Source organism: Lates calcarifer, linkage group LG18 (genome assembly GCF_001640805.2).
Source record: "Lates calcarifer isolate ASB-BC8 linkage group LG18, TLL_Latcal_v3, whole genome shotgun sequence".
NCBI classification, from domain to species: Eukaryota; Metazoa; Chordata; class Actinopteri; family Centropomidae; genus Lates; species Lates calcarifer.
In genome coordinates this window covers 14925277-14943879 of record NC_066850.1, presented here as the reverse complement: position 1 = coordinate 14943879, position 18603 = coordinate 14925277, and the positions used below count along the sequence as shown (strand labels likewise).

Below are 18603 nucleotides of genomic sequence, written 5' to 3'. Positions count from 1 at the left end.
TGAAGTAACATTATTGTACTTTTTTTATTGCTTATGATGTTGCTTCTGTCCTAATCACCTGTAGGGACCTCATATGTTATTACTTCCACCAATGAGGTTGTCTGTTTTTTGCAAAAATACTATTTACACCAAACTTGTTGGATGGATGGGTCATAGGTCCCATTACATTTTGATGTGGATCCAGGATTTTCTCTTTTACAGTGTGAGATATGGCATTTTTTTTGGTCTTGGTAAAGGTAAACGTCTGGGTTGTTATTCTGACCCCCTATCAATCACTGCATGATTATGACCATAGGAAAAAATATGGAATAAATGCCAAACATTGCATTCTGTATGTAGGCTATAGAAATGTTATATTGTCATTACAGTGACACTGTTGAAAATAAGGTCACAATCATTGCTTTATATTCTTGTAATATCACGACAAGTTCATTCTAAACTTGTGCGGCAGTCACTATAAAGATAATATAGGAACATCAAAGGAATGCCATACTGCTGCCTTGGTAGATAAAAACCATTAAATGACAGCCACGCGCTGCAGACACGCGCTCTGTCCCTGTAGTAAGATCATAAGAATATTATAGGGAGATACAGTGATTTCCATTAAGGGCAGTGGGCGGCGCGCGCACACACACACACAACCCGTCTCTTATTGCGATATACGTGAGTGCGCGTCTCTAATCATCCAACCAGCCCGCGAGCCCGCACTCCTCAAACCAAACCGCAGCCGAACCAAGCTGAGCCGAACCGCGCCGCGCCGATCCGAGCCAAACCTATCCGAGAATCCAGCTCCCCAACACAGGCAGCAGAGGAGGAACGATGAGCTGGTAGCGCATCTTTACGCACCCGACCCGCCGTCCGTCCTCATAAACCCTCATTCTCCGTCTTTACGTTTAAATTTTCACGCCGAGACCATGGAGACGGCAGTTCCCAGGACCGATATGATAATTTCCCAGCTGCTCCTTTTGAGCCAAATAGGTAAGAAACTGAGAGGGGGAAAAATCCCGATGTAATTGACTGTGGTGGCTGACATATGATGATATGGACGGTTTGAACGCTGTCAAAGATTGAGCGGTGCGTTTGTTTTATTCCTTCAGATATTCTGCACACTTTAGTCTGTGTTTCAGAATCTGCAGTCGGCTCCCAAGAAAGATGATTTTTACATAGACATGTCATTTATTAAAACGTGCATTTTCGACGTGGAAATTTGCTCCTACAATATGATCTACCGGGAAATATCCCCGTCCACTCAGATTTAGTTACAAGTGAATCCTCTGCGGTACAAACAGGGATTTCTCTGATCATGATTTGAACATGTTGAGCCATTTTTCCAAACACGTTGAAGTGTGATTGAGATGTGGTGTAGTGCAATGAGACGATGTTGTGTGTTTTCTGTCGTCTTGGGTTAGTAGTGGATGTGGACAGTGTTCTCCAACTGCTCCCACAGCGTCTGATGAACTTTGATAAAAGCGTTTAGTCAGTGCTGCTGCGCGTTTCCTTCAAAATAGAAGGTTACCGATGAAAATTGGTTTATTATAAGTCTCAGTTGTGTATTTAGAGAGACAATATAGAGGTGGTTGTGTCTCGTTGTCTTGGATTTTACTGCCTTTGTTGTGCTTAAATTGTTGCTTCACTATTCCTGTACCATACATTTAAATGCAAATGTAAGGCATGTGTTTTTTTCAGTTTGGATACTGGTTATCAATTTTAAACTCTTTGTGCAAACAATTATCTATGGAAACTTGAAGCCCAGAAAGTTTTAGATGTGTGGACTTCATATCCACCTGTCTAAAACTTTCCAGAAATCACCTGATTGATTTATTGTACAGTATGCTGCATTTATTGAAAAGGTTTGTTGAGAGAATTATCAGAATCAGACCTCACATCTCAGATCATCCCAAAGACATCTAAGAGTATGGCTTAGTTCTAATTTGAGTAATTGGGTCGAAAATGGGGAAGTAAGATCAAAAAACAAACAAACATTGTGTGTGTACTAATTCTCAAAAAGTAAAACAAGACACACATTGTCCTCCAGTCAGTAACAAGGTGATTCATCACCCCATTTTCACCAAAACCAGAGTGGTAGTGGAGCAGTTAGGCCTCTGTGCACCCATATTATCCAACTATAATTATCAGGTAAATCATGGGTTAGGGTTAGGAATACTACACCACCCCTTCAGACTCAGAATTAGATAAGTGGCATCTGAGATATCACATTTGAAGAAAAAGTTTGATCCATACTTTTAGTGCTCCCTAGAGGGCAGTTTATTTTATGTTATGTTAGTGCAGCTACTGGTGAGGGATTAATTCAGCGGTTGCTGAAATATACCATTGCATCTGTATCCTTGGAAGTTCATCTCATGGTCTTTGGGGAGAGTAAAGATATGATATAATCAAATTCACAACATATCAAGTTACTGTCCACCATGTTGGACATAGAGGTAGCCTGACCGATAAATCATCAGGGTCAATATACTATGCAGTGTAAGCAACCATACATATTCTTGTTACTGATGAGTAACAAGAAATTGCAACACAGAAATAGTAAAGATATGTCTGAGGAGGTTTTGAAACCATTACACAGTTTGTCCTCCAGAGAGCGCTGACAAGCACATTTTTCTAGGTGTAAAATGTCCCACTCAGTGTACTGTACTGTATATCTGTGTCATTAATCTATAAACAACACATTTTAATTGACTCTAATTAAGAATGGTTATGTATTTATGGAAAGAATATTGGCTGACATACTGTTACCAGATTTTTTAATCCTCCAGTATTCATATTTGTATAAATTTGACTAAATTAAACTATGATCATTGCACTGTGTACAGTACCTTCAGCTCCTTCTGTGTAAAGTTTGTCCAAAGAGAAGGACAAAGCCTTTTACACTTATGTTGAGAATTAAAATCAGAAAGTTCCCTAATTTGTTGAGGACCGTTTTTAAACCTCTGAAGGACCCCTCAGGGTGTGCATTCATCCATCTTCAGTACAGCTTTGGATGACATTTTGATTCAACCTTTGAGAAATCAAACAGCATGCTAAAGTGTTTAACATGGATCCGTAACAAGGTTATCTAACTATTCAAATAAAGTGCAGGAGATGAATCTCATGACATTCAGTTCAGGAAACGGAGATCAGAGGTTTCTAAATGTCCTGAACACAAACATGCGTGCTGTCATTTGATGAGATTTTGTGTGATCAGATTAACTCAGAGGAGACATGAGACATTTTTTATTTAACATCTGGTTACTTGGTACAGAAATAGACAAACAGTGATAGATTTGGTGAGTGTGCTCAGTTATGCCATAAACCGTCCTTTGCATTTGAGTGCAAAGGAATCTCACCAGTGTTACTGCAGTGAAATTATGATCCTATGTCCTATAAATACCACTGGCTTATTGTTCAGCTTCTGTCACCAGAGGAAAAAGCTGTTCCCTGTTATGCTGCATCATAGACTGGGCACAACTGGCCTGAGATCATTTTCTGGTAGATTTTTTAAGTGCTCAGTTTTCCAGTCTTTTTGATGCTCTTTTGAGAAATGCCCTTGTACAGTCAAAAGTTTGGCCATGCTGTGAAGCTGCAGCAGTTGAGTCAGTTTTAAAGGATGATGGCAAATTTAAGCTTGTTGATTCACTTTGCTGTGGCTTCAAGTTTCGTGTTCTGTTTGCAGCCATCTGATACAAGCTGGTTCATTTCCTTTCAAATGTTTATGTCAAAGATGCAGTTTTTTAGTAGTTTACATACATAGAGAGAGAAAGATCGTTTCCTTTAGGGAGAGGAAATAGAGCATCCTCCAGCCATCTGTCCCACAATATGCCTGGATACCACTCAAAATCACACACCAACACATTTTCTTGCTCGGCCCTTTCAGTCACACTCTTCCATGCAAACACACACATACAAATCGCTGTGATGTGGTGAGTGCTCTCATTGTGGCTCAGTTTGTCCAGGCAGTTCTGCCAGTGAACACAGTCCTCTAGCTGGAGTCCTTCACTGTGCCATATGCTTTTCAACAGCATGGTTCCCTCTGTACATTATACATCATGCATCAGACTTCTCAGTGGTTACACACCTGCTGCCTGTCATTCCATATGTGCTGTTCTGAAGGAAAGGGAGAGTTTGAGCATGTGTTTCTGTTTTGATGCATATTTTGCACTTTTGAGTTTTCATATCCTGTGAGTCTGCTGGTAAGAGATTTAAAACTAATCAGATGCAGTTCAGCATGATGGTTGTATCTGTGCTCTTTTTCAACACTTGACACCAGACCCCAGACTTCACTTTGTCCCACTCAGCTTTCCAAACAGGACAAATTGCATCAGATGCTTTCTGCCCATAATTGCTAGCGTTTGTTGGTTGTTTTCTGTCCTTACCAGTGATAGATTTACATGCCTATCAGACTGCATTAGATGACTCACACTTATATTTTCAGGACTTTAGCTGCAGTAATTTGGTACCATTAGTGCTTAAAATGCTTTGGTCTCAGTGCCTTAAATGACAAGTAAATTCTGCATTGTCTTGCCACAGCCAGGCTGACTATTGAGATATATTTTTAGTGAGCTGTTTAGCCACACTGATTGAATTGGAAGTGGTAGCAAATGCACTATGGGATTAGTAGAATGGTGGTGTATGGTGATTGGGTTGGTAGAGTGACACAGCCTGCATGCCATTGATCATTCAACAGTTCAATAGGATCTGTACTGGAGTGTTCAAGCACCTTTCATTGTGTTTGTGTGTGTATGTATGAGAGAGATTACACAGAAACACACAGAACTGTTTGCATCTACTTATTGAAATTTCTCTAATAATAAACAGAAATCTGAACATCATATTTTAATAATAATTAATAATAATAATTTAATAATAAGCTCCCTATACATTTCCTTAAGAAAACTCTGGCCAACATACCACTGTATACATTATAATAGCTAGTGTTTTATGTTTAATGTGAGTTCAGTGATCATATGCTCTCCTTGCGAGGTACCATCTGGCCACCCAGTGCACTCAGAGCATTTGAATCAGAGGGGTTGCATCCGGTGGCATAATAGGATGCCTGATGGTGTAGTAGTAATTGCCTACAAAATACTGGTGCACACATTCTGGCACACATAGCACACTGAATGTGTAAATCCATAAATAATAGGAAGACAGTGATGATGACATACAATCTGATACACAGTAAATTACAGTAGGGTTGACAGTGTCTGTCCCTTATGATTTATAGTAAATAATTCCTTTAATCTTGTCAACAAATTAACAGAATATTAAACTTACAGTCTTTATAAGGACAAGACAAAAAGCTGCTGACAATTAATCATTTTTTAAACACTCCTGTCATATTAACATGAAATCTGAGTCTGGAACACATTTCACACGTTGCCTTAAGTGCTAGAGCTGAAGGCAACTGGACTTCTTTTAGGTTCCTTGAAGCCGTTTCAACTCAGTTCAGAAATGAAGAAGCCTTTTGGATGAGAGGTGAAATGTCTTCAAGGAACCTAAAAGAAGTCCACTTGCCTTTGACTCAAGCACTTAAGACTACCACGACCTGGATGACTGAGAACCTACACAGACACATCTCACACATCTACCAAACTGAAGGTCTAAGGATGTACTTATCAAACCTTTTCTGTCATGATAAATGCTCAGGGTATCTCTTTTTCCCAAATTCAAAATCTTTTTAACAGCTTGAACCTCACTGTGTGGAACTAATTGGGACAAATCATTATTATACTCAGTTATTATGTCAGATAACAAGTGAGCAGACTGTGGTGACAAATTCATTGATCATTGTGGTTTGGCCACTTCTGTCCAATAGACCTTTAATAAAGTTAGTAACATGGGCTCATGTGATCTGATGCAGGTGGTATGTGTAAGTTGTTGTTATTGCTACATAGCCAAATTTTTGTATTAACAACTGTTTACTGTACTGGTCTAGAAAATATTGTCAGTACAGCATCAAACTTCATTTCTTTCCTTGCTAAGAGCCTTGGTAGCTCTTGTTTTGCTTTTATATTTAGCACTTTTTTGCTTCTGTGCAGCTGGGTGTGATTTCTTGGTGGAAACTGGTGGTGAGATAATGGTTGCTTGCAAAAAGCTTCAGCCATTGTTGCATTTACTGTTCAATTCAGTGACTCATTTACAAGAAGTTAGAATACGCTGTCTGGGCAACACTACTTCTTCAACCTCTCATGTTAGACTGAAGGCAGACTGGATGTCTCTACCTCTTGAGCTACAAAATGGTATTATGAGATGAGATGGGGCTAGCTAGTTAGCATGCTACATAAATGTCTTTGATATAACATCAAAATGATGTTGTTATTTCTTCACATTCTATTGATAATTTGAGTTAATTTTTGAATGTTCTAAGATAAAATACTTATATACAGCACCTTCAAACCATATGTTTTTAATGAGTTGATACCACAGTAATCAGGGTGTTGCTGCATTATAGGCAACTTTTTTAGCAGAACTGGCAAATTCTACTCCTAATCATCCTGAAATCCTCTGATATGACACTGTAAGAGACTGGTCTGTTAAGTTATGGACATTGGCACCAACATCATATATCACTGCTGCTCTAAGCACACATTCAAAACTGTCCATGCCAAAGTGTTGACTCATATTTGGTGAACTGTTTATTTAATTCTTTCTACTTTCAACTCCTCTTGTGACTGTATATAGTACATGAGATATAATTGTGTGTTTCCTCCTTCTAGCTTTAACTCCATGCTTAAGATGAGATTATGTGTTCACTAACTTACACACACGCAAATACACATGCACACATACACAGACTGGCACAGCGTGATGGAGTCAAGCTCTGTAAACCAGCCAAATAAAAATCTTCACTACTGAGGGAAATAAATCTTGTTAGCAAGATTTTCCAAAGCCTTCTTAACTGTCTGGTTTTAGCAGAAAAAATATAATCAGATTTCCTTTCTTGGCATTCAAATTTTAGACATGATGATATTCTAGTAAAGAGTTTCATTCTAAAATTTCCTATTATATATTGTTGTCAGAATGAGGCTAAATGTTTTTTTAGCAGACTTTATATCACAGCTCTTATTTTGAAAAACAACTTTAATATATTCAGAGTGTACTGATAGAAGTGGGTTGTGCTGTTATCATCACCACTGCGTTGGCATTACTAAAAACCACAGATGTCACATTGAATAATTGATCGCCTGCTTTCTACTGTGATATTTTGTCTTCCTTCCCTCTGTCCCGTCCCCCCCACCCCGACTGTTTTTTCGTCTGGCCTCTCCATCCAAAGCATTTTATTCATAAGTGCTCTTATTCTTTAATCCACTTAGCTGCAGTCTGCTCTTACTGTGGCAGGGTACGGTCACAGTTATTTTAGAGCTGGTCTGTGCCATGAGGACAGCTGGATCTCTTTGATGCTGAGCAGCCTGGACAGGAAACTCAGCTCAGTGAAACACTTATGTCACTCAAAAGTTTGTTCAGTAGTTACTGAGGCTGCTCTCCTTAGCAGTGATTGGTAGATGCACAAAGTCTCAAAGGTAAAAATGTAATACAATGGAAAGGCACTCTTGTATTACACAAGCAGAACCCAACATAGCAGACACAAATACTGGCCTCACACTGGTAACAAATAAAAAAATATGTGCTGTTTGCACAGATGAATCGTGTCTGAAGGTTCCTGGCCTTGGTCATTGAGAAACACCTTCACTTCCTCACTTTATCCTGTCTGTGAAATGTTCACAGCCTGCTCTTTTGTAGAGCAGCATTAGTCAGGTTTCCAGTGGTGACCCTGAGTCATGTGGCAGAAATAGAAGCTTTACCTGCAGCATCATCACTGCTGTTGAATCACTGAATCAACGAATTCTGGTGGAGCTTCAGAGTCATGAGAAGGTGAGGAGGTAGAGTATCCATCTATGATGTGTTTCCAAGTAATTGTGAATTTTGAAAAAGAGAACAAAAAAGAAAATGCAAATTTCCATCAACTGGTTTGGAGTGAATTAGGCTGTAATAAAGAGTAGAAGTACAGGTCCAAAACTGGAAAAGAAACCAGCCAAAAAACTGCAGTGCCTCAGGAATTACTTTCAATTGGTCAAGTTGTAATTATTCTTTCATGTCCACTAGTATTGGCTAGGAACACCCCAGAAACCGCCTCCTTTTCTGTAGAAGCGGAAACAGCTAATTAATCAGTTACCTTAGAATTTATTTGGAAAATGTGTTTCCATTTTGCATTGAGTGCATAAACTCCTTTTTTAAAGTTATTTTTTGGGGCCTTTTATGCCTTTATTTGATAGGACAGTGAAGATAGACAGAAAATGGGGAGAGAAAGTAGAGGAATGACATTCGGCAAGGGTCCGGCTGGATCGGTGTTTGAGTCGGGGAATCACTGCTTTAAGGCCATGTCGGTAACAACCACCTCGAGCAAAAGTTAAGACTTTTTTAGTGCAATTGAGGAAGTTTTTTCAAATTTTGCATTTTCCATCAATGTTTTCTAGCACAATACTTCATGCGTATGAGTGTTTAGAGAATTAGATTATGCTGCAGGGGTGGTTTGAGAATTTTCTATATCTTTTACATTGGAATCCATTGTAACACTGTGCACTGCTATTAATCCAAGCTACAGGGGATGGGTTTTCAGATGCTGTTCAACCAACTGACAAGCACCTCAGTTGGAACATGCTTGGTGTTCAGCTTAATGGAAATAATGACTGCTTTGCCAGTCATTGTGACCTTTAAGTACTTCCTAGCAGAGGAATTGGTCAAGATGGTGTACTGTGTATTAAGATTAAAATAATGACATTTTTCTCTGTAAAATGTAGTGTAGATAATTAGAAGGGAAATGGAGGATTTGGAGTTGGCAGGTTCCAAGAAAGAAAGGCTAAAGTGAGGATTTATATTCAGTATTTTGGACAGAGGAAGTAGCTGGGGATAACCAGCAGAGGAGCACGAGGTAGAAAAGTAGGATGGCAGGATCACAAAGAACAAAAGGTGAAAAGGAGAGGAAGAGCGAAACTAAGTCACTGAAACCACAAAATGCCAGTGCTCTCTCTGCGGTCTCTCCAGTTGAGGAGGTCTGTCTGAAGTTACAGCAGCTGACAATGGCGGTCTGTCTCTGTCAGTGCCCACATACAAAAGCCACTGTTATGTTTTTAAAAGGCTGGCACCAAGGACTGAGGCTACCGGAGAGGGAGAGAACCTTACTGCCATGGCTGGCCAGCTGATGGGCATATGAGACTTTTACACGTACAAACATGAAGACACTCACACAAACACACTCTTAACAGGCACATTTCAGCTTTCAGGGAAATCCTCACAAGATATTTGTGTAAAGTGATAATTAGACTAACTGGATACACCTGGTTACATGGGCTGCTTATAGAACTATTTCATTCATATTCATGTTTCCATTCTATGGAGCAGAGGTTGATTAATGAGCAAAGATGTTCCCTCCACAGTGCGTCACAACCATGGGGTTTCTCTGTTGTATAGTATTGTTCTGTCTGTCATGGTGCTACCATGGTTCACCCATGTGACTTTTGTCTTGCAAATTTTCAAACACTATGATTCAGTGCCTTTGTTTAACATCTATAGACCAACATGAGAGGTCAGACTGATCATGGCAACACTGAGGCTTAGCCCAGTGCACTGCACCATGACTACACCTTGTTCAACTGAAACTGAAAACTAACTGTTGCTGCTCTAAACACAAAATTGTATTTGAGAGCAAGAGCATATTTACAGTTCTTTCCTGTTGTAACTCCAATTACTGACCTAATTTGAATTGACAAGATTGCATTAAACCAAGTGAGCCAGAAAACAGGAGCATTTGTTAAAAGTTTCTTTTCTCAAGAGTTTAGATTTTTTTTTCTTTGTATGTGAGAATCCTCAGTGAAAAACAGCATGAATGAAGGTTAGAGAAGGAGATGCATAGCAAATACCAGAATTTGCTTTTCTTGAAGCGCTGTCAGATATCCCTTTTTTATTGTTCAGAGAATTGCTGAGTTCAAAGAGGGAAACGAAGACAGAAACTACAACTGAAAGTCTGCTCTTTTTTTTCAATTTCTCCTCAAAAAGTTGACATTTTGTTGCAGTGCTTTCATCTGATGAGCTGCAGGTAGCAATGAAGTTAAGAAGGAACCAAAACTAATTGGTTTGATGAGAGTTAATGGAGGCCTGTCCAATGCTTTGTCAAGCGTGGAATTCAGAGACAAGTGGAGTTAACTCGATCCAGCACAGACGAAACTTTCTTTTCCCGGTGAGAAAGTTCATCAGGGGGCTGTAACTGTGACCGAGTGGTGGGTTGAAAGTTGATTAACCCCCACCCCCACCAGCCAACCAGCCTCCTTAGTCACACAGACATTTCAATAGAAATCTTTGGGTGGGAATAGTCTCCCCTCCAAGATGTACACATACATAAGCACACTTTAAAACACTCTAATGCATGTGTGTGAGTGTACAAATACATATGTGCATGTTTATATTTGTGTCAGGGTTATGTTTGCAAGTCTATAAGTGCATGTGTCTCTGAATACCTGTGTCTTTGTGTCATTATCCCTTTGTGTGTGTGTGTGTGTCTGCTGCCTGCCAGACAAGTGAGGAATTGGGGGCGTGACCCTGAACTGAAAGATAGAGAGGAGAGGGGATGGTTTTGTATCCATGGCGATAGAGAGTGTCAGAGCAGGAAGCCGACAGGAAGTCAGGGTGTTCCACACGCCATCGGGGGCTCTTCCGTCGTCATGACGCTGTGAACTGTCGTCATGGAAACTTCACTGATTGAGTCTGAATGCTGATGGAAAACATGTTGACCGAATTCTATATCATCCACAGCCTCAACACTCAGTACTTAGAAGTACCTCTAAACTGTCAGTAGATGGATTTGACTGTATAATTTGCAGTATATAAACAGAATCAAAACATTTAATACTAAACAAAGTTAGGGCAGACACTCCTGAAGCAGAATAATTTCTTTTCAACCCTTTAGGAAGCCAGATGTCTTTATTTTTATTTATTTTTTGTGTGTTGTTCTTCTACAGTGAACCTCAGGCTCTGCTCTCCTCATTAAATAGTGATCCGTGTGCTTAGGTACCAGAAAATCTTAAAGATCTTTTTTTTTCCACTAGAAGCTGCTGTATTAGTTTGCAGCTGTGCTCCACTGAACTGCTACAGGATTACTAATCACATACAGTACACACACACATACTGTGCAGTATTCTCTCAATTTGTACCGAGCAGATGGAAATAGTGCATCTCACTGCTCTAACTATGCAGCAGATTAGTGACACGCACACAGACACACACAGTTCTCTCACAACTGAGGTGGACATGTGCAATCATACATGCTCAGTGGATAAACCAGAACTCACTGCCTGCATGCACAGAGAGCACTTGACAACCAGGAGTGAGAAATTGGGTTGTAACATTAAACACACACACACACATAGACACACAAGTGTGTGTCAACTGGCAGGCTTCCCTCAGTCCCCTGAGCTTTCACCCTCCTGTGTGTGTGTGTGTGTGTGTGTGTGTGTGTGTGTGTGTGCGCGCGCATGCATGCGTGTCCGTGTCCTAAATGTCATCTCACATCAAACACCCCTTTCCACATGACATGTATGATGTTTTAATTTATCTTGTTTGATAAATGTTTGGTTGTGTCACCTCATTTGTCAGATACACAAGTCTGTGTGTGTTCAAATCTGGATCACTGCAAGTGTGTGTGTATGCTGAAGCATATGTCTCTGTGTCTATGCACGTCTTTTATTCATAGCTTTTTGATAAGACATGTCCTGCCTGTCTGGTTTGATTTTTAGCTCGGAGCAAAGATTTGAGGTCAGTCCCCTGTAGGGCCCAACACTCACAGCTCATCAGAAATATCTCAGCTCCAGGGTAAACTGTGGAGGAAACAAGCTCATGCATCTCCTTAACACTTGGCATTTACCCAAGCTCAGGGTGATTGGAGTATAATTTGGAGGCTCAGGAAAAAAAAAGGAAGAAACACCTTTTTACTAGCTTAGCAACATTCAACTTAAGCCAGATGAAAAAGACAGGCGACAAAAGCTCTCTTACCACATGCTTCAACAAGTACAGAGAGTATGAATCATTGACATGTTAGCTGACCCTCTGTCATCAGCTAAAGCATGAATTAATCAGACATTTGCAATTATACCAACTTTCATAATGATCAGGGTGTGTTCAAGTCCTTTGAAAAGGCATGTCTGACAATACTGAGTATTCATATTTATATTTTTACTGCTGAAACAAGTTGTTTGACGGAAAATTAATGATGCCCTTCCCAGTTATATATCTTTATGAATTAAATGATAAATTTAGCAATTTATTGCTAATGAAAGTGAAAGCTTGTTGAAGCCATATGCTTGTTTGAACTTAATGATATTAGTTTGGATACACATATAGCTCATGTAGCCTGAAGAAGGCATCAAAACAAATAGTCATTCAAATATACAGATGTTGACAGCTGAACAGCCTTAGATAGAGAGAGCCCAAGTCACAGCTTTCATTTTGTGTTATAATACTTTGTATTATGTCCTCTTATTGTTTTACTAAGGGAGACGTAGCACTGTGAATCTTTTGTTGTGTGAAGGTTTGCATAGGATCTTCATAACCTTCCTTTCATTTTGAAAATGAAGAAAATACTGAAGTTCAAATGCAGCACTTTGCTTACCGCTAAACTGGGGTTGAAATAAAGGCAAAACGACAATTTTTAACCCAAAGCAGCTCTGCCTGCATCACTGGCTGACTCATTCTGTCAGTGTGGGTATTATTCATTTAAATTGCACGCTGTTCTTAATTTATTTGTCCATAGTTCAGTGTGTTTTCCGAAACGGTCAGTGTCATTAGAGAGCCTTATAAGTTATTTTATACATTTAGTGTACTGGAGATTATGGGCTTCAGTAAAACAAAGGATCAGAATGGGTCTGACTTCATACTGTACATGATACCAAGTAAAATAAAAAAAATCACTACATCTACTTGCTCAGCTGTCCCAGCTCTGCCTGATATTACTGAGCAACAAACCCCAATGTATTACATTGAAACACACTGAACCTTTTGTCCTTTGAAGACCAAATAGAACCTTAACCAGCGATCACTTCTCACTTGCCATCAGTGCTTTTGGTTGAAACTGAGCAGAGTTCTGAATATCAGAACTGTTTTATTAGGCTTTTATGGAGCCAAAGGTCTGCAAGGGAAATCTGTGATACCCCATCTGGCTGCACATAGTGGGGTGTTACCTGACACTGTATGTGTATGTGTATGTAACCCCCCCACCCCCCCAGCTGTTCAGCAGCATTACCACCTCCAACACAGGGCCCCAAATTCTCACGGTCACCTCTAAACTCACACACACATGCACAAACACACATACGCACAAAACTGACTCCCTTGTCCCCACCAGAACAACTGGAGTGCAAGATACTCCACACACACACACATACACACACACACACATACACACACACACACACACACACACACATTCCAGTGATAGGCCTGTCTGATAAGGTTTTATATTGCAGCTTTAATACTGTCGAGTCCCTATGGAACAATGCTCGGTTTGTTTAGCACTCCGAAACAATATCCTCCATTTAATATGGAGCCTAATCTCGTTAACTCATAACCTGTGCTGCTGGACTTCACTGTGAGGCTTCGTTCATTCAACCGGACAGAGGAGATGAATGGGAGACATCTCTCATGCTGCAGCATTGGCAGCAGGGCATAAATGGACAATAAAGGATCCCAAAATGCCCACGCTCATGTGCATGTGGATAGATTTGAGGTTTTAAAGTTGCAAAAAGAAAAAGGGCAATTAATTGGCTGATAGTGTCCCAGCCTTTACATGGGCATTTACTTAGATGGGTGAGCACTGACAGTGTGCTCTGTCTCTTAACATTTCAGTTAAAATGGTCACTATCCAAACTAATTATGGATCCTCTCTCACTCTTCTTTTGCTTTGATTGTGTGTGTAAACATCCAGTTAATGGTTCTGTGCATAGTTTCTAATGTGACACATATAGTGAATCAGACAGCGGCTGACAGATTAAGAAAGACGTAGCAACAGGAACAGTGAGACAGTGAATGAGGGAGAAGTCAAGCGTACTAATTTAACCAGCTGACACTCAACGCAGCTGAATGCTATATAAGTTATAGTCTGGCCCCTGGAGGTATGTGCTCATATGTGTGTGTGTTGTGACACTGAGGTCAACAGGTGCCACTTTTCCAATGTTCATATGCAATCACTTATGGCAGTTGTGGTCCCAGTGTTCTTCCACTTAGCATAGATATTTAAGAGTAGTTTTAATTTTTGGAATTCTACTCATTATGTGTTTACAAAGGGCTTAACAGTTATACTGTACTGTTCACTGAGAGCTTCTTAAAGCTGCATGCTGCACTTTGTTGCCGTCGAGTGAACACCTTCTATTTCATATAGTCAGAGATTGACCACCATGCTTTTTCTTTATCCGTAGGGGACTTAGAAGACCAAGGGTCAGTGAATATTCATCTAACGTGTTTTTGTAAACATGAGGAGTGCATGAAGATGTTTTTTGAGATGAAAAATAGGAGGCTGAAATCTTCTGTAAAGGAAACACACAAAGTATTTTCCAGAAAGACACCTGTCAGAGCTGCCTCATAAGTCTTTATGCAGGAAAAACCCAGTCAAGTCAATAATGTTGTCAGTAGCTCTTTTATTATATAGGTGTTGTGTTGTGGAACAGCTGCCTATTACACATCAAATGAGATGGGTTTTTAGACATCAGGTTAGACTTTCTTATGGAATACTGTCAATGATGTATAAATGACTCCTGTTTTGACAGTTCTGCTTTTGCCATGATTATAGTCTGAGTTCTACTTGGTGTTTTTGACGTGGGTATTATTTTTAATGGAACTAATGTTGATGTATTTCTGGATGTGAGGTTCCCTGAAGGTTTTCATTGTTTAGTTTTATGTTACATGTCTTGTGTTTCCTTGTCTTTTACATCTCCTATGCGCTCTGACTTTAACATGTTAGCCCTTGGATTGTACGTCTGCATCATATCATTTAGGAACTGGTGGAAAAACATGGAAATCATCAAGAGTGAGAAGTGAGAATTTAATGTATATGGAAAAAGATTAGATTAAAAACTTATTTGGGGGAAAAATATTTCTTTTAAATTACATGTAATTATACATTGACATACATTCCTCTGGATCTTTATATTTTTTAATTTTACATTACACATTACACTACCTGATTTAGATGAATGTAAACATGTTATTTTAAGATAGATGAACAAATGATAAATGCTTTCATTTTTCTAGAGAAGGCAGTTTTGCTTGTAAGTGTCAGCCTTCACAGACTGATGAATTCACAAAACGTTGCAGACTTGTTTTCTCTTGTGGGTTGAACACACAGGCTTTCTGTCCCTGAAGGAACACAGTGCTTCATTTAATAGAACAACAGTAATCACATCTACTGTTAAAAATCAGTTTGTGGCGGTGTAAACGCAGCCGATGAACGATTCCCTGATCTCCGGGATTCAGGCTAAATCAGCCCCAGGAGTCCTGTAATCCAACACGGTGCTATTCATCAGTGTTCAGCTGGGACTGCCTCACTTATCCCAACACTAATAACATGGAGTCGGCTGCAGCGAATCCTCCCTGCAGCGTCTTCATCCCAAAATGCCATCTGATGCTATTGCTGCATGTAGTTTAAAAATCCACCCAAAGACCACGTCCTATTAGACTTGAATTTAATACAGTTACAACACAGGCAGAGTTTTAGATACCAGTGATATGTGCCCAAGGGTTCATAAACTCCAGTAGACCAGTTACTGTAGCTGTGTTTCTATGCCCCTGCATGTCCATTTGATGGAAAGCAACAAGTTCATGCCCCGTCTCTGGGGGTCATTGAAAGGCCTTGTAGGAAACATAAGCAATCAGTAACCGAAGAGTGTATGGGTCAAGGGCAAGTGGAGACACCAAAACAATAAATTTCAACACTTCATCACAAAATCACTCCTGGAATGAGCTGAACGTGATGGATTGAAGTAAGGCGATCTGAGGGTAAACACCAGCCTGATGGGAGGGTGAGAGTCAAAAGGTTGTGATATCATCAAGTGGACTTTTTGTCCACTTTTTTGTGTGAGGATCTAACTTATGATTCACTTCAGCCAATTCAAAAAGTAAAACCTGGCATGAGACAGCTCTTTACCTGATTGAGATATAGATGAATGGAAATGCAGTAGATAAGTAATTCAATGTCCAAAATACAACACATTCCATTTGGCCAAAAGATATAACATGAATTGCAGTAAACACATTATCATCTCAAAAAAATCTGCATTAAGTGTGTTTCCATTTGTGCATTATGAAAACCTGTGTTGAAATACAAGGCATGTTCAGTGTGCACAATTCTAACCTGAAAATTGTATTATAATTTGTGAAACATTTGGATGGAAACCTGGCTATTAGTAGTCAGTCAAGGACTTAAATACCTACTACATAATTTAAATAGTATACTTGTAAGATCAGATGTCACTTTTATTGGAAAATGCCTTAAATACTGAAAAGTCCTTTGCCATGATGAGGGATTTTAACATTCACCTGATTGACAAGTGAGAACTAATGATCTTCAGTTGGGCATTGCCTCAATATGTTTTCACCACATTACATGTTGATGAGTAGTGCTCTTGTAGTAAATTATGCCCAGTGACTGACACTTCAGTTTGAGAGAAGCTCAGAGTATCAGGTGTCTGGCTGACACACATCCTCATTTGGCATTTCATCTCACTTCGTTATTCACACTGACAGCCGTGGACTCATCTTGCCAAAACGTGGGGCATAGTTCAAATGGGGCTGAAGCATTTTTGTTATTCATCATTTTGCACCAGTCCTCTGTATTGGGCTGTCCTTGGTTCAGGCTTTGAAGATAGGTGTGCGAATGTGTAAGGATGAAGCAGAGCATTGTTGGAAAACTGAAAAAGGTCTGTTGACCTTTCCTGTATGAATAAAACACCATCCATAGAAAATTCTTGTGTCTGCAGCAGTCACCTAAACCTTTAATGTCAGGTCTCTGAGGCCTCCTGGGAAATCCGATAAAGCAGATAGAGTGCAGATGGGTGGAATAATACAGTGATTCAGCTGTGAGCTTCATGCATGGCCAGCCTGCAGCAATGAAGTCCCATCACTATCCAATGCGCTCTTAAAGCTGAGCACCGGTGGCTCTTGGCCTGTGCAGTAGTGGCTCATCGCCATCGTTCCTCTCCTGTGACTGACTGCCACTGCATGTGTCTCTTGAGCTCTTACTACGTGCCCACCACTGCTTTAGACTGTGAAACTTGCCCACATGGTCCAAAGTGTTCATCAAAATCTAGCAGCTACCATGTTGTCTTTTGAGCTTAAATAGTTTAAGAATGCTATGTGTTAAGTTTTTGCTGTCACTACATAACTAGTCACTGTTGCATTTATGAGACTCATCTTCTAGTGTTGCACTGGATACTACATTGACTCACTATTGCAAAGTAGTATTGCAAAATGGGACGGGACAGAGCTAGCTGGTTAGCATGCTTACATCACTAAAGAAAAAGTGGATTAAAAGGAATGAAAGAGTCAACATTGCCGTTGCTTTCCACTGCCCAGAGACAACTCTTGCCGAGTAACAGAATGAAGTTTGATGCTGAACCCACGACATTTCTGATAAGACAGCTGTTGCTAATGTTGGCTATGTAGTGATAGCAAAAATGTACATATAGCACCCTTATATTTATACTTAAAAAAAAATACAATATTGAGAAATTATAGTTTGGTCCTGGTACTGTTACTGCAGTTTGGAGCACATTATACACTACATGTACAAAACATGAATATGAAACTGCATTCTCACTTTCCTCCTCCTATACCTTTGTGCCACTTCATTAAATCTGTTTGGATGAGGCATTTAAAGTCACCTCAGGTCGTATAGACATTTTGAATACTACAGGCTGGAGCAACAAAAACAATTCCCTTCAATCTGTAGGGAATCTGTAACAAGCTGCTCAGACACAGCAGCTGGCTAAGAGGTGTAATCCATCACTGTAGGAGAATCGACTTGGCCAGTCAGGTCCTGTGAGTGCAGCTTCACTTAGATGTGTCAAAGGAACTTTTATTTGATAGTCATGTCAGGATACATCAGCTGATCGACCCGAATCAAGGGCAACAGATGTCAGTTGGTCCTTCTGGTTTTACTTTAATAAATGTGGACTGTGGCCAGATGCAGTGAGAAGACGGGTAACATGGAGAGCAGGATAATGTGATACAACACAGACATAGACTAAATCAGCCAGATGGGATGTACAGTATAGCTGCTATCCTTAAATGTGGTCAAAGTGATTTCAAAATATATTTGACATATATTATTATATATTCCAAAATTTATTTAAAAAATACTTCAAATAGCCAATTTAATGCAGTTCTACTACCTTATTATTCAGAGAGATGAGTCTTAGCTTGTGTATGTGGGTCTGTGTGTGTTGCGCTGAGTTGCCAAGGGCAAATTAGATTAAAATCCCTCACAGTGTGATGTTAATGAAGCCATTATTGACGCTACAGTCCCACAGTCGACTCCATTCTTCGCTCTTTCCCCTTTTCCCTCCTTTT

General features: G+C 39.8%; 1 protein-coding gene across 3 annotated transcripts in view; it reads left to right on the top strand.

Moving 5' to 3' along the window:
* The first annotated feature begins 620 nt into the window (after window positions 1–620).
* ptprz1b (protein tyrosine phosphatase receptor type Z1b) overlaps window positions 621–18603 on the top strand; it is a 58510-nt gene continuing 40527 nt past the window's right edge. For all 3 annotated transcript variants that reach the window (XM_051077551.1, XM_018684306.2, XM_018684304.2), the window contains exon 1: window positions 621–978. In XM_051077551.1, the coding sequence (XP_050933508.1) occupies window positions 915–978 (64 nt within the window). In that variant the 5' untranslated portion in view covers window positions 621–914. The remainder of the gene's footprint in view (window positions 979–18603) is intronic.